Below are 16,522 nucleotides of genomic sequence, written 5' to 3'. Positions count from 1 at the left end.
AAAGCAACAGGACTGTCCTTGTCAGTAGTTTCCAATTCAGATGGCATATTAATGTGTTCACTTAAATATATAAAAAGTACACATAAATATCATGACCTTTGGCCTCATATAATAATAAAATTGTTCAATATCATGTTAATAAACTTGGTTCAGCATACAAGAGCAAACTGATGTGTCATTATCAGTCAACAGCCAAAGTAAACACAACAGGTTACTTAAACAATACAAGTGACTCTCAATCGAGAAAAAATGGTGACTGAACTGTGAAATTTACCAGAATTAAATAATCCATAGGCTTAACATTCTCTTGATGCCAACCAGAAAGTATCAATTTTATATCTAGGTAAAGACACACATGTGATATAAAGCTCACACAAGACAGTACAACACAATACAGGGTGTCCATAAATGATTACCCTAAAAATAGTATGCTCTCATGCTTTAATCGGGGTAATCATTTTTGGACACCCTGTAAATGAACATTAAAAATTATTTAACACACAGAGATGTTCTTACTTCTCTATTGTGCCTGATATACTGTACACATATATCATAATATTATAGTCCAGCCCGTACACACAACTTATGTCTTCCGTGATGATATATTTGAAATAATCCGCACACACCTGAACTTGAACCAATTATTGATGGAATGACATTGACTGAGTTAAGGTACAGATACCCTGTATATAAAACTTTGAAAATATCAATCAAATATACAGGAAAATTCTTGCCAGGTAATCATGAGCCTTTACAGAATTAAAAAATGAAATACTTTTTATCACTAATGAAGCTTTATTTCTTGTGGGCTAACTCTAAAAATAATGAAGTAGATCACAGAGACGATATGTGAATGTCTGTACTTATGTTTAAACAAATAAATCAACTTCTTGTAAATATCATCATTGTTTTCATTTTCTGGGTCGTCCCATTCATATCTTCAGCCTATTATTCTCAATTATTTTCTCATTATTATCACGATTATCTTCAACTTTCTTCCATTTTTCCCATTATATTTTGGTCACTCAGATCTCAGTAAGAACAGAATGTGGCTAAATAGAGAAAAGGTTTGAGTTTAGGCAGGAAGAACATTATTTCATACGAGAGAGACTGAAGAGTATGGCAAGTTGAGAAGGTAATGTAGGAGACCTTTAAGGAAGACAATAAAACAAAAAACAAAAAAATATGAATGAATTGTAAAAGATTAAATACAGATTATGTTGTGAGGAGTAATCATGTTTCTCAATTCACTGTTATTACGAGTCATGTATCTATCTGTCATCAGTGTTAATGGTTCGATATTTTCCATGTTCGTTCTTCTGTTACTTGTAGTCATAGGGATTATAGCATCACTCGTCAATGTCAGCGCTGTATGAACCAGGGAGCCAATCTTCCACACCAACACCTTCAACGTTCTATCTTAAAGGTCAACTCCACAACACAAGAGAGCTGTGACGTCCGTTTAGGCAAGTTTACTACTTAGCCAAACAACTTTACCAATAATTACAATTACTATGGGTAGGTGTAGTGTTGAAATGGACTGTCACTGAACCATGCAAGTTGTTTTCTCTCACTTTACTGAAAAATTTTATGCTTAAGTTATGCATATTTTTTTATGCATTTTATGAATAATACCAACAGTAACAGAGACACAATTTGGAGCTGGAGTTGACCTTCAAATATTCATACAAACTCTAGAATCATATGGATATAAATGAATCTATTCCATCACTTTATACCTTACTCAGACTTCAGCATTACCACACAACATTTCTAATCAGATTTTACCAACACTACGCCAATTCACCGGTGATTCTTCAACCTACAGTTATTCTACATCTCGCTCTAGACTCTAATTAAGACCCGGGTACCCGTTACCACTATTAAACCTCACTATCACGTATAATAAAAATAACGTAAGTCCCTCTGAAACTGACCTCCTTATCCTCTTCCTCTTGTTCCTCTTCAGCAGCCGTGAGCTCTTGTGCATTGGCCAAGTTATCAACAGCGATAGCCAAGAAGACATTCAGGAGAGTGTAGTTACCAAAGATCACCAGGATGATGAAGTACAGACTGTAGATCATACCAGACTGTGTACCACCCTGGGAGGCAATACCATGGTACATCACTTCATTCCAGTCCTCACCAGTTAGAATCTGCAACGTCATAATGAGTCACGTAAGACACCTGAGTTCTAAACCCATGTGTAGTATAGTAGAGATACAGCAATATATGAATTATTTATACAGTACTTCGTCTTATCTCCCACGGCTGTATTTTCTAGCCATTTTTAATACCATCACATGATTGTTGAAGTGTAAGATAATAATGGATGGAGTGTTAAGTTGTGAGTAAATCTCACTCCTATGATAATATTCCCTCACGCTCATATTCTATATTTATGACTTCAGGCAGTGGGAGGGAGCAGTACTTTTGCACTTTTATATAACCTGAAAATCCAGTCAACCCTAGAAGACCTTAATTCTGAATTTATCCATTCTATGACATGCAACCTGTCCCAAAATGCAGAAAAAAATAATCAAAACAACTACTGTATATGATAGACAATACAATACATTATACTTGATTTTTTAATAATAATAATAAAGTAATAAATAAAAAAAAAACCTCATTGGTGACTAAGATCCATTTTCTTCAAGCAATGTAAACCTTGCAATATTTAAAGAAGTAAAGGAATTAGGAAGTAGGAGACAACTAATTACCCACCTGCCACTTGATAACTACAATCCCAATAACCTATGTCTGTATAATCTATCAAAATAAACAGTAAACATTCTAACATATCCAGAACTCACCTGAAATACAGTCAGCAGGGCTATGGAGAAAGTGTTGAAGTTGGCCAAAGGTGTGTTGTCCTTGAAGTTAAATGACCCACCAAAAAGCTGCATTCCAAGGAGTGCAAAGATGAGGATGAACAGGAAGAGCAGGAACAAGAGTGAGATGATGGAACGCATTGAACTCAGGAGAGATATTACCAAGTTCCGGAGTGACGCCCAGTACCTGTGAAATACATTAAATATATCACAAGGTTTGTAAATCACTGTGAATGCCAAAGTTATATCCATAATCACAATTCTTTGATAGGAAACAATAATTCATCAAGAACTATGCCGGAAAGAGAAAAATATAATCTAGTCGGACACTAAACATTCTAACACTGGAACAGATTCTAAGTCTTATTATTCTCTACAACTCTTCTGAACCTCTGATTATAAACAATAAATATAGGTAATATTTCAAGGATGATAACTCCTTTGTATGTATTATTTATCTTTAGTTGGGATAAGAATATAATCAAACCAGAGGAAAAAACAAACAGTGAAATTTTCCACTTACTTTGTAACTTTAAATATCCTCAGTAAACGCAAGGCTCGTAACACTGACAGACCAAACGACCCGGACTTGAAGGCTGACCAGACGACTTCAAATATGGAGCCGCTGATGACGACACAGTCAAATCGATTGAATGATGATTCAAAGTATATTCTTGGGCCCAGGGCGTACATCTTTATAAGCATCTCAGATATGAATAGACCTAAAAATATAAATTCTGCAAAGTCTGAAAAAATAAGAGATAAAAAATCAGCCTCATCACCGAATACTGTACAGGGAACTGCTTCATTAACTGTAATTATATCCCTGTATTTTTGTTCTTTATATGTTGTACTATACGGTACTTTAAAAAAATACCTCATTCCATCCTAAATTATAACCCCACCTTCTGTTGTAAGCTCTAGTCTCTTTACCAAAAATTGAAATTATTCCTGGCCAATCTTCCTTCCATCCTAATATATACAGCATAATGTATTCCTTGGCTTAAAATGTTTCCCAATGTACTATACAGTACTGTTGATCGATGATGTTGGTCTATAATAAAGTGTGATATGAAGCCTTGTTGTGGAAAGGGAATAAGGAAACAGACCACATCGATTACAACAGCAGGAATAAATGAATGAATAACCAAAAAATGGAGAATATGTGTGAGATTGTTCCTAATTCAAGTCTCTCCCCCTCCCAAAGTCAACCCTAGACTACTCTCATGGTGAACAGTCATATAAACATCATGCTAACAATGCCTTACACAAAAATTCTGTGAGCCACGGGGGTTGGTCGTAGTGTTCAGCAGCAACACATGCAGTGTTGAGGAACACCAACACAATAACGAACCAGTAGAACCACTGCTGCTTCACCGTCCGCCGGATACCAAACCTGAGTGTGAGGTTGTGGTTAATGACTGTCTTTAACAAATTACTTTTGAACTTTGGCATGAAATAATAGATTGCAGGAACTATTATTATTTTCCTTAGCTCTTTACTCATTTAATTTCTTAATACATGAGCGTATTCTTAAACTGAATCAATATCTGAAGAACGTAAATGCCTGTTTAATCTAACTTTACATATCTCAAAATAAATATTGGGTCTTAACAATCTATCTGTCATGTTCTCTAGAGTATTAACGCACTTTAGTACTGTCAATATGGCGTATAATATAAAGTTACTGTTATTTACGACAAGTTCATCTCTTACCTTAATGTCTTTTCTGCTTTCCAAAAATTCTGACAGGCACCTTGTTTCTTAACTTTGTTTTTCAAGTAGGAAGCTCTTGATAAACCTGGACCAGAAAAAACATAGAGTTAATTATTAAGAAGTAGAAGCTGTACACAAAATTAAACACGATAAACAAATGAAATACTTCAATATATATTATAAGATATCAAAAATGCTATATGTTAAATATACTATTACTGCAACTACTGCAAAGGTATAAGGCTACTAATTAAAAAATAATCTTCCCTCAAAATTCTTTCACAGACTTGAAAGATCAAGAAACAGAGATGCCACTTCCCCTGTACAGACAAGGTAGTATAGGGGGGTGTTGATGCAGATATAGAAGCAAAAACAGAGTTGGAGGGCACACAATGAGCTGTATGCCAGGGATTACCATCACAAACAGGCTGCAAGGTTGGGTGATCACAAATTCAACAAATACAGTAGGAATGAAGACAAGATTAGACAAGAGGGATTATCTAGAGAAAATGGGGTATTTGTATACAGCGTATAAAAGACAAAATACGGAGCTACGGAAAACTGGATATTTTCTATCCAAAATGTTATAATGGAATTCTATATTAGTTGAGAAAGAGATAGAAAAAGATATTAAGAAGTAATCTTTCCACCATTTGTATCAAAATACTTAGGTGTTAGTTAGTAGCTATAAAGGTTTTCAGTTTGAGAAAGACCAATCTTTTGGACATTTTTCTAAAAGAATAACAGATAAAATTGGTAACAATAGTGTAATGTCTTTTGCTTTGGCATAGAAAAAACTATTCACAGCAGCTACTCTTATTTCTAAAAGTATTCAGTATATACTATCATCTAAATGAGGTATAGTATAGTATAGTATCTATGCCCTAAAAATATGTTTGGCAGAACTGAGGGTGTGGCTACTAGGTGCTGAACTAGCATACCCTAGTCCCTTCATACATAATTACTATAATTTTTTTTAATGAATTGTGAATCCACAAAAGAAGTAAATAACAATATTTAATAAAATTTCCACCATTTCAACCAAAAGTCTAAAATTATGCCTTCACTGTTCATCAAATATAGATCACACTTTCTCAGGTTTCATATCCCAGGGAGATGTTACTCTGATGTTCCTCGAGTACATTGCAGTACAGTACAGTACAGTACAGTGCAGTGCAGTACAGTACAGTACAGTACAGTACAGTACAGTACAGTACAGTACAGTACAGTACAGCACAGTGCAGTGCAGTGCAGTACAGTACAGTACAGTACAGTACAGTACAGTACAGTACAGTACAGTACAGTACAGTACAGTTCAGTACAGTACAGTACAGTACAGTACAGTACAGTACATTGCAGTACAGTACAGTTCAGTACAGTACAGCACAGTGCAGTACAGTACAGTACAGCACAGCACAGTGCAGTACAGTACAGTACAGTACAGTACAGTACAGTACAGTACAGTACAGTACAGTACAGTACAATGCAGTACAGTTCAGTACAGTACAGTACATGCAAAAACCACTCAAACTACTACATTTTTCAAGTTATTTTTTAGTGAAGATTGCAGAAATTCACTTCATTCATGATACACACCACAGCACCTCCATCTTTAGCTGTGTGTGTTATGTCCTTACAATGTACAGCATATCCAGTATCACCTCTGAAAAAACCTCATTCAAAATTTTACACAACATATTGATGGGATACTGTTGCCCCTGCCCCCTCAATTAAGTTCTAAACACCAAAAGAAGCCTCCTTAAATATAAATACAGTACAATACATAAAGACCACATCACCCTTAGCCAGGAAGACATCATCAGCCACTGCAGAAGTGAGGTGTGTCCGCATGTACACTACAACATGCTCGCACCCACTCAAACCGTTACACACAAACATACATAGACGTACATAAGATTATACTTACATGGATAACAAGAGAAGACACAACAACATAATACATCAAACTTTTCAAATAAACAAACTCCTAATGTACTGTACATTTAAACTGTGATTATTTCTCATCCTTATTAGATCATGCAATCCTCATTTAACACATCTAATACTGCATAAAGGAACATGATAGGTATAAGGTTATTTACCGCACGCACGCACGCACGCACGCACGCACGCACGCACGCACGCACACACACACACACACACACACACAGAGTACATGTTCTCATTAGTGAAGAAGTGGCAGAGGCCCTGAGAGAATAGAGAAATTTAGTGCTAATAACTAAGAGGATGAACATGCATTTATTTACACAGTTAATTAGTTATCCTTACTTAACTCACGTTACCTATTTGCCGACATTTATGGATATATTTCTATAATGACACTTATCTCACACAATGTCTTATTTGTAGTGATATATGTCTATATACATACTCAACACCACATTATTCTATCACTAATCAAATAATTCAAATAACAGATTAATCACTTTACATAAATACTGTACTTTTTCCTTATAGCAAAGAGGATAAAGTAAACAGTTGATGAATGGAATAAAATTTTTTTGGAGTCTTTACTGAATGCCATTCCGATAAGTGCCATAAAAGACTGTGAGACATACTGACCCCTATATGTGGATGCAATAAGTGACAAAGTACAAGATTACAGTAGAGAGATGCAACAGAGATTCAGAGAGAACTTATAAACGCTAAAAGGATCTACGGCCTTAGTTCATATAGTACAGAGCTTTACATGGTATTAATAAACAGTACACACCGTCAACAACGTTTTATAACATCACAATGATGCACAATATCAAGAGTTTAAATTACAACAAGCCTTCATGTATACAGTATCTGGAGCCTAATTAACTAGTATTATGAACTTATGGATGAGTACAGTAGTATGAACAATGATGAGCCAAGTCAGAGTGCAGAGGGGCTGAAAAAGAGTTCCATAGAGGGACTACAAACGAGACCACCTCGAACCCTAGGCCTTTCTACTGTTGTGCAAAACTAAAATTAAAGACATGAGTGGGAGTATCACATCTGAGATATGAGGATGGTAGCCATGTGGACTCAGATCGGGACAAGGTGGAGGCATTAAATAATTCTTCTCCACAATGTTCACAAGAGAGGATGCAAACAACCTCCCTGGATTTGGGGAAGGACAGTTTGACACAGTACTAATGCACAGTGAGTTTGCAGATGATTTTATTAGAACCAAATTGTCAAAGGTGGCCCTGGCCCTGATAGTGTACATCTCAGAGTGTTAACTGAGGTGTGCAATGAATTCACAGATCCCCTTAATATCCTGTTCTGATGATGCACGGATGAACAAAAGATCCCCATCGACTGGAAAAAGACATGTGAGAGTCCTTTATCCAAACAGGATGATCAGCACTGCATGAACAATTACAGGTAGGTGATGGAGCACCTACTAAGAAGCAACCTTCTAAAAGAATGCCAGTACGGTCTTATGCACAGATGCTCCTGCTTGATGCAAATACTTAAAGTGCTGGACGAATAGACACAGATTCTGCAGTAAGTTGGCAATATTAACAATATATTCCTAGACTTTGCCAAGACTTTTTGAAATCGTACCTCATGAGAGGTTGAAATTTAAACTGAAAGGGCAGAGAATTTGGGGGAATGTCTTTGCATGAATCAGAGACTTTCTTCATGACCACAAGCAGTGTGTGTGTGTGTGTGTGTGTGTGTGTGTGTGTGTGTGTGTGTGTGATTATTAACACAAAATTGTCATGTGAACCTGTGACATATAGGGTACCACAGGGCTGTAAGCTGGGACGTTTGTTGATATGCCAGATGCTCTCCACTCTTCCATACAAGTGATTGCAAATGATGCTAAGTTACCGTATTTAGAAATTAAGTATCAAATGGACTGTGAAGCATTACAGGAAGATCTCTGGCAGCTTCAGGAGTGGTCAAAAGAATAGCTGTTAAATTCAATGTCATGAAATGCAGAGGAATGCACCTGGGCCATACCAACAGTAAGGAGGAGTACAGTATTACATCTCCCAATGTGATGAAGGAACATCATTAACTGAGATCAAATGCAAAAGGACCTCAGGTACTCAGAGAGATTAGAATGCCTGCAGTTGCCTTGCTTATAATATAGTTGGGCAAGGGGTGACTTAACAGAAGTTTATTAACACCTCAGAGGACATTTCTCCGTCGAGTGTTCATCCCTGGGACTAACGGATGCCCGCCCCACTAGAGGTCACAGCCTCAAGTTAAAGAAGCAACAAGTTCAGAAAGTTGTCAGGGCAAACTTCTTGGAGTGAGAATAGTAAACTCTTGGAATAAGCTGTCTGTGTGCATGTTGTGATGGCACCAAGTTTAAGATGATTTAAGATCAGTCTTAACCAACACTGGTACAGATACATTCTGGTGCCAGTAACAGACATGATTAACAACCCAAGCAGTTAACAGTGGCAAAGAGGATAAAGTCAAGTAAGTATCATGAATCTATGGTATTAATATTATGAACCTGTGGACTAATAACAAAATATCGATGGAATAATAACAAGAACCTATGGCATTAATATTACGAACCAATGGTAACTAGTATCATGAACTGTCAGAGATGAAGTAATGATGAATTACAGCGTATAATACCTAAAAACTAAATCATAAATAGAAATATCGAAAATTGATTGACTGATTAATTGGGTAAAATATCTGGCATCGAGCAGAAGACCGAAATTAGAATAAACATTACCTAACCATCTCACACAGCTACTGTACTATATATTTGTTTCATTTTCCACATACTATAAACGATGAACTAAAAATGAATACCGTACTGTACAATGCCTTCAATAACTTAGATTAGATAAGTGTTAATGATCTTATTGTTTATCTTATGGCAGCCAAAACCATATCACATTAAATTATCCAAGGAAGAGATCCACCGTATTTAAAATATATCATGTACAGTCAACTACCAATGTCCTTTCGCCTCTTCCCCTGAACCACAAACCCCGAGATTCAGATTCGTGAACCCGAAGCAGTAAACTGATAGCTAATTCTGTCCATAAATGCCTCGGATTCATAAGTCTGAATCCTGGGGTTTGTGGTTCAAGGAAAGAGGCAAATAGATTTTAGTATATTAATATACTTTTATATTATTACATTTAGTGTGGAGAAAATTATAATAAACTTTGTAAACTGCAAGTACGACACACACACACATAATGGAAAGTGGTAAATTCAAGGTGTTAAGCTATACTGTAGTGGTTATAATGTCACAATATGTAGTAATTAAAAGAGGTGTAGAGATATTAGTAATCAAGCAGCGAGAAAAATGCTGAGAGCAAAAGGATGTAATGCACTTAGTAGAATTAGAAGTTGGGAGGGTGGTATGGGGGGTGGGAGGGGAGGGTGGCTATACATGTGAGAGACCGTCCTACTAACTTGTAAGCTGACAGGGGAAGATGAGGATATCGTACTGTATCTGTTAAGGTAGAACATTCACAGGCGATCATTCAGGAATTTTAACAAGACATTTCTTAAACTGTTTTTTTTAATATCACAAGGTCTTCAAAGGGTGGAGGGGAGGGAGGGAGGGGGGATGGATGGGGGAAGATGCATTGTTATAATTGTTCAAAAATGATTTATTTTATACAGAGAAATAAGTATATTAACAGTGAACTTAAAAGAGACAATAGGAAAGAGTTATGGAGAAAAAATATGATAAAATAATTATGAAGGTAATGATTTTATGCTGGTGGTACATTTATATTTATTACTGTATTTAATAATGGTGTAATTATGTGCTAGCAAGACTTTAATGCAGTTTATACATTCATTTGATATTTACAAACAATCTAATGCTATGTGTGACTATTGAAAAAATGGCTATTATTAAAAATTCTTCTTGACGATCGGCTCTACAGTAAAAGACGTGATTTGTGTACAGCAGCCGAGGCGACACAGTACAGCAGTAAACTCTTCACTAGAAACATATATTAAATGTCTTCCAAACATGTTCTGGGAAAATGTTTCATGATAAATTGATGGATCATTTACAACCACTGACCGGCACTATGGAATAATCTCCTGAAGTATCACCTCAGTACAGTATACAGTATTGTTCAATTGTTCTGAGGACAAGATGCAGCGACTTTCCAGAAATTTGTTAAAACTTATTTTCTAATAGCAAGATATTAACTTAGGTCTCTCCACATGTTGTATATTCCTTAAACAATGAAAAAGTTATAACATTATGGCAGATATATTTGTTGTGTATTCTGGAGAGGTTGTATGTCGGTCTCTCCGAGGATGTACACAGCATCTGTCTCCGTCAAATACCTTTACTAATGTACTATACATCTCTTATCGGGAATTTCAATATATGACTCCTATTATACTTTTATTTCCATGGGTCTAAACTTTAAATAATCATTCTGAGGACTTTTCATTTTCACTTATAAGTCATTGTTAATATTATGGCAGCCAGTAAATATTTCTACATCTGTAAATTTTGTCAGATCCCACAGAGCTGTGACTTAATATAACAGATGAATGAACCAATAAAAGACAAACTTTAATATTCTGTCAGCAACTCTTGTTCCTTCATTAAACAAACATACATATATGCACATCTTCTGATCTCTCTCAGTCCAAATAATCTCCCCTAGGAATATTTTTCTAAACAAATCTTAAAAGGTTCATATTCAACTAATCCTTTTAATCAATTTTGAAGTGGTTTAGCTCTCCATTATCCTTCACCACCGGCCACCAGTGAGTTAATCCCTACAGACTCTCGTATACAAAATGGTCTTGGAGTTAAAAGGATGAAAGTAGTTTCTGGTCATTTTGTTAAGGAGATACTGTACAGGTATCCCTTGCTATCTCAATGATCACTATCTGAAAATTTGCTTATCCAATTATTCTATTTTTTCCAAAGGTAATTTTTGTTTATGTAAATGTTGGTCTGATTGAAAATTCAATTAGTGAACTAGGCACAACCCGGGAGTCAGCTGGAGTGGCCAGTATGGTGCAAGTGAAGTGCTCTCTCTCTTTATCCCTCTGTATTTGTACCATATTTTTGTGAATCTATACACAATGGCATCCTAGCATTGTGGTGATGCCTCTGCTACCCTCACCATCACCAAGAGGTCCTACAAACCTGTGATAACTGAAGCCAAGGCAAGGTAATGTACTGTACCAGCTGTATTTATGTATATTATTAGTTTATCATTTTTCTTTTAGTAGAACACCATAAAAAAAAAAATTGTGTTGGATGGCAACCGGACCTTATTTTTCCCACTTACTGTATTACATTATTCACTATCCAAATACTGTAGTACTTGATATACGAATGGCCTTCAAGGAATCTAACCCATTCAGATAATGAGGGATACCTGCACGTAAATTACTGTAATCAGTACTAAATAAAATCACAATAATGATGACAAAGAACCACTCATAATACAAATAACTCTTGGAGGTTGTTCACACCAAGAAAAATTAACAGAGTAAAATTCCTCAGCAGAACATTAAAATAAAATGGAATATATTTAAAATCCCTCAGTCACTAGAGCACCAAACAGAGGTAAGAAAAAAACAGATCAATAACGACATATCCTAAAAAATTGGTCTTCAGTAAGAAGTGCCCTGTACAGTACTATGTATTAACAGCCATGAAACAGGAATGTTACTAGTTGAAAAATATTCATATATACAGAATATATATACTGTATGTCCTTAAAAATTGGTCTCATTGGATTCAGGAAGGCAGAGGAAGATAAAACACCTTTGACTGATATTAGAATCAAAAGGAAATGAAAGTAGTCACAAGGAAGTAAAAATAATGTGACACTAAGTGGAAGAAGTATAGTACAGGGGGAACCGGCAAGAAGTTTGTTTCCTTGTTAGTAGTCATTACATCTTTCAAGAAGGAAGCGTCTCTCATGACAGTCTAGATCACACTCAGGATTCTTTTTCTGTCAAGCTCTAATGTTGGAAACATTCAATATATAAATAAAAAAATAATAATAAAAAAAATGTTTTGTCACTGTACTGCTTACCTATTGAGATAGAATGCTCCACTGATGCTTATCTTATATATATATATATATATACATATATATATAATACACAAACCTAAATGTTTACTGTATATTCATATACACTGATAGATTTATGGCTATGTTATATTTTGGCTAAACTTCTAATGTCTTTAATAGCAACTACAGATGATGTTTGTTTACAATTTAATCCACAAGCTGCTGACACTGTTACTTCAGCAAGTCCTAATACTGTACTATAAGTCTGCTGCAATGCTGCTCAACTACATCTAAATAAGAATATGGCCTCCTGAAGACTCAGTACAACATGCACTAATCACTATGGAAAGATTCAGGATGCCACGTGAACATAACACTACAGTCCTTCTTTTCCATTCACAATAGCTTCGAAAATATAGGCTTTAGTTTGTCTCACAAAACAGCAAATTTATGTTGCCACTCAAAATTCATTGCTTTAATGAAGCTTCAAAACTTTTATGATTTTGAAGTTTCAAATATTAAAATAATATCAACACGTTAAAAGTATGTGTATAACCGAAGCTTCAAAATGTCTAGTATTAGTGAAGTTTAAAATGCCCACAATATAACTAAAGCTTCAAAATATAATTTAGTACTAAAGCTTCAAAATACCATACACAATGTCCTATAAAAATTTATCAAATTAATGACTGCCGGACAAACTATGATAAAATGGGTTTACGACAACGTCTATAATGTAATCTAGGTTTACCATGAGGTGCGTACCAATACCTTTCTTTTTGGCGGGAACTGCGAGAGAAAGGGGGGCTGTTAGAATGAAAAATTGGGGGGATGGTGTGAGGAGAGATCTTAGTAATATGTACATATAGAAATAATTCCTAAAATACTAAAATATAGGTTAAAATAACAAATGTATAAAAGTCATAGTTGGGAAGGGTTACTGATTTGACTTGAGCTGACCTGGTTTGACCAAGACCAGTGTAGATAATACTTGGGCACCTCTATGTATGTACATCAAGAGTTATAGTTCTTATTAATATAAAATTAAAAAACACCACATCCACAGGGTGTAATTATAAAAATCTTTACACATAAAAAATTAATCAAAAAGAAAAACAAAAGACAAAAATTTTCAACGCCTTGTATGTAAAATGATGCTAATTAATAGTGAATAAAATATCATGGAAGAATTTTCTCAAAAAAATTGGATTCACGTTAAGAAACTAAAAATTACATTTAATGAAAAATATGTCAGAATGGGCAGGAATATATGTGAATGTTGAGCTCCATTCATCCAAATGCATAAGTAATGTATACAAAATTACAGTGTAAAGTACCTCAGATTGCTATACAGACTCACACCAACATTATTCTGTTGGCTGAAAAATTAGGCCAATGTTGAGCAATAATGTGTTGATCCTTATAGAGGGCCCAGTGTATTATATTAATGTTAGAATATTGTTGCTACTGTATTAACAGTGCATGACTACATTCAGTTTTATAACAAATACCTCAGTTGTATTGATTTTGGTTAACCAGAGCAAATAACTAACTAGTACACCAGACTTTTTTAATGTTACGATCTGTCTTGAAAACAAAGCTTTGTGGCCAGAGAACAGTTAATGATCGACGGCTATTTCTCCGATGGCTTTATACTTTGTGTTGTCTCTGACATCGCTAATAATGATGCTGATAAACTAGACAGCATTCAAAGGCATCATTCAATATACAGAAAACAGCTACATTATCATCATTATTATCATCAGTTGTATTCAGCAGAGAGAGGACCCCACACACAAGTGGTTAAACAACAGGTTCAGAAGGAACCAATATCTGAACAACGAGTTAATTATATCTCCATATTATTATAAGATATGTAATGACCATAATCATTTAAAACAGATCATATTCATCAATCAAAAAGAGCCGTGAGAATGGAGGAAAATGCTCATATAGGTAAGGCTGCTGAGCTGAACAGAACATTTAACCAAACAACAACAGTGATGCCAATGTCCGAGTGTTGACAAAAGGTCTTTGTTTTTGTTTACATCCATCTCAACAAACACTGGCACGTGGTCAAATACATACAAGAACATGTTCTGGCTCAGCACTTGGCAACAGTGTGTTGCAGTAAACTGCCTGACAGCCTATAACTGGCTATTAAGTTCACAAGTGGCAAAGAAGATAGTGTAAGTACTATATAATGAATGAAATTAGCTAAGATTTATTAGGACATCATGGATTCATGGATACAATAACTCTTTATCTAAGCTAAATGTACTGTATATATATTATGTTATAAAAAGAGAATTAAGTGATATCCTGAAAATATTTTAGTTTTATCTCAAGGTAAGTTCTCCACATAATTACTCTACAAACGTATAAAACTTATGAAATTTATACCCAAAAGCATTTGTTTTCAAGACTTGTCACTGTGCACGACCCAACGTGATGGGTGAAAAATATTTGGGTGACCTGTTGCAGAATACTGTACCATGTTGTACAGTATATACCAACTGTGAGTGAGAGAGCATATTGCTCATCCAGGACCCAGGTCAGCTGGCTGATGTACTTTAAAGACAAAACAGTAGAAAATAGTACATCACACTGCCTAAAGTATGAACGCAGCACCACACAACACCAACTATGCTGTACGGCACATGAGCATTAAACTTATTTGAAACAATGAATCAAACTCTGGTGTCGAGTGACAAACAATCTCTAAGTAACACAATTCAATGAAACAGAGGCATTGTTAAAGGTGATAATCTCAGATAATAGGATGATCAAGATAACTTACACTACTGTTAATTATGATACTAATAAATCATTTATACTTCTTTTGCTGACTAGTTGGCATTCTGTAAACAGTTCTTAATGCAGCTCTGACTTAGGTAACACACATTCTGACATTTAGGCATTACTACAGTACTCTTAACATACACGAGGAAGAATATTATAATTAAATATATCACAATCGGTTTAAATTGTACATCAAAAATTTTTCCTAATAAAGAGATACCTTGCATCATCCAATTATCAAAAATTAACTAACAAATATATATATATAAATATATATGTCAAACTGGTATTATTAATTAAAATGCTACTGTGTTTAATAAAAAATAGGTATATGTACAGGCAAGACAAAGAATTTATGTATAAGTATCTAACACATAAAATTTACAAATTGATAGAAAATGTTTATGGTGAATATTTAAATTATACACACTTATAAGGGTAAACGACTAATAAAATTCCACAAACAGTAAGTGCATGGCAGTGAAGGGCAGGAAGAGCTTCTGGTAAAGGTTAAAGAAATGTACAATTGTGAGAATTAGACATCGATTAGGGTTTTTTCCGTTGGCTCTCTAGAAAGTATGATACAACAGGTGACAAGAGAAATAAAGAGGTGGAAGAGACACATATATATATATACAAAAGAGAAAACAAATAGTACAGCAGAGAGAGAGAATGTGTGAAGGAGAATTGTAAAGGTGAAAAAAATGTCGACAAGTAAGGTGGTGAAAGACAAGAAAACATGAGAGAAAACAAAAAATAATCATGTTAGATAAGACTCAAAGATGAGAAAGTTTCACACGAGGAAAACCAAAAAAGTGGAGGGAAAACAATAATGGAGAACAAAACAATTATAAACAAAAACTATACGTACTAAAACAAGACTAAGGCATCCCTAAGGTCCAACGAAAGAAAAACATAAATAAAAAAAGTTTCCTAAGTGTGTTGTAAGTGTTTGTCCCTATAGGAGGAACATTGAGGTAAAAGGTACTGTATATATATATATATAACTGGCCACCCTGCTCGAGTAAATATGGTACAAGTGCATGTATGGTATTGTACTCTACTCGAATGGTCCAAGAGAATAAAATAATTACCGTAATTTCCGAGAATGCGTGAACTCTGATAACAAAAATAATAATAATAATAAAGTGTAATAAAAGGAATAAAAACACAGAAAAC

General features: G+C 34.9%; 1 protein-coding gene across 7 annotated transcripts in view; it reads right to left on the bottom strand.

The window, feature by feature from the left end:
- The window catches only part of LOC121853487 (voltage-dependent calcium channel type A subunit alpha-1-like), a 237,225-nt gene that overhangs the window by 90,095 nt on the left and 130,608 nt on the right, over window positions 1-16,522 (bottom strand). For all 7 annotated transcript variants that reach the window (XM_042347629.1, XM_042347632.1, XM_042347630.1 and 4 more), the window contains 6 exons: window positions 13,313-13,348; window positions 4,551-4,635; window positions 4,103-4,230; window positions 3,358-3,580; window positions 2,817-3,021; window positions 1,938-2,156 (listed from right to left, as the gene is read on the bottom strand). In XM_042347629.1, the coding sequence (XP_042203563.1) occupies window positions 1,938-2,156; window positions 2,817-3,021; window positions 3,358-3,580; window positions 4,103-4,230; window positions 4,551-4,635; window positions 13,313-13,348 (896 nt within the window). The remainder of the gene's footprint in view (window positions 1-1,937; window positions 2,157-2,816; window positions 3,022-3,357; window positions 3,581-4,102; window positions 4,231-4,550; window positions 4,636-13,312; window positions 13,349-16,522) is intronic.

This window comes from Homarus americanus, unplaced genomic scaffold, assembly GCF_018991925.1.
Source record: "Homarus americanus isolate GMGI-L3 unplaced genomic scaffold, GMGI_Hamer_2.0 scaffold4896, whole genome shotgun sequence".
NCBI classification, from domain to species: Eukaryota; Metazoa; Arthropoda; class Malacostraca; order Decapoda; family Nephropidae; genus Homarus; species Homarus americanus.
This window is presented reverse-complemented; position numbering and strand designations above follow the sequence as displayed.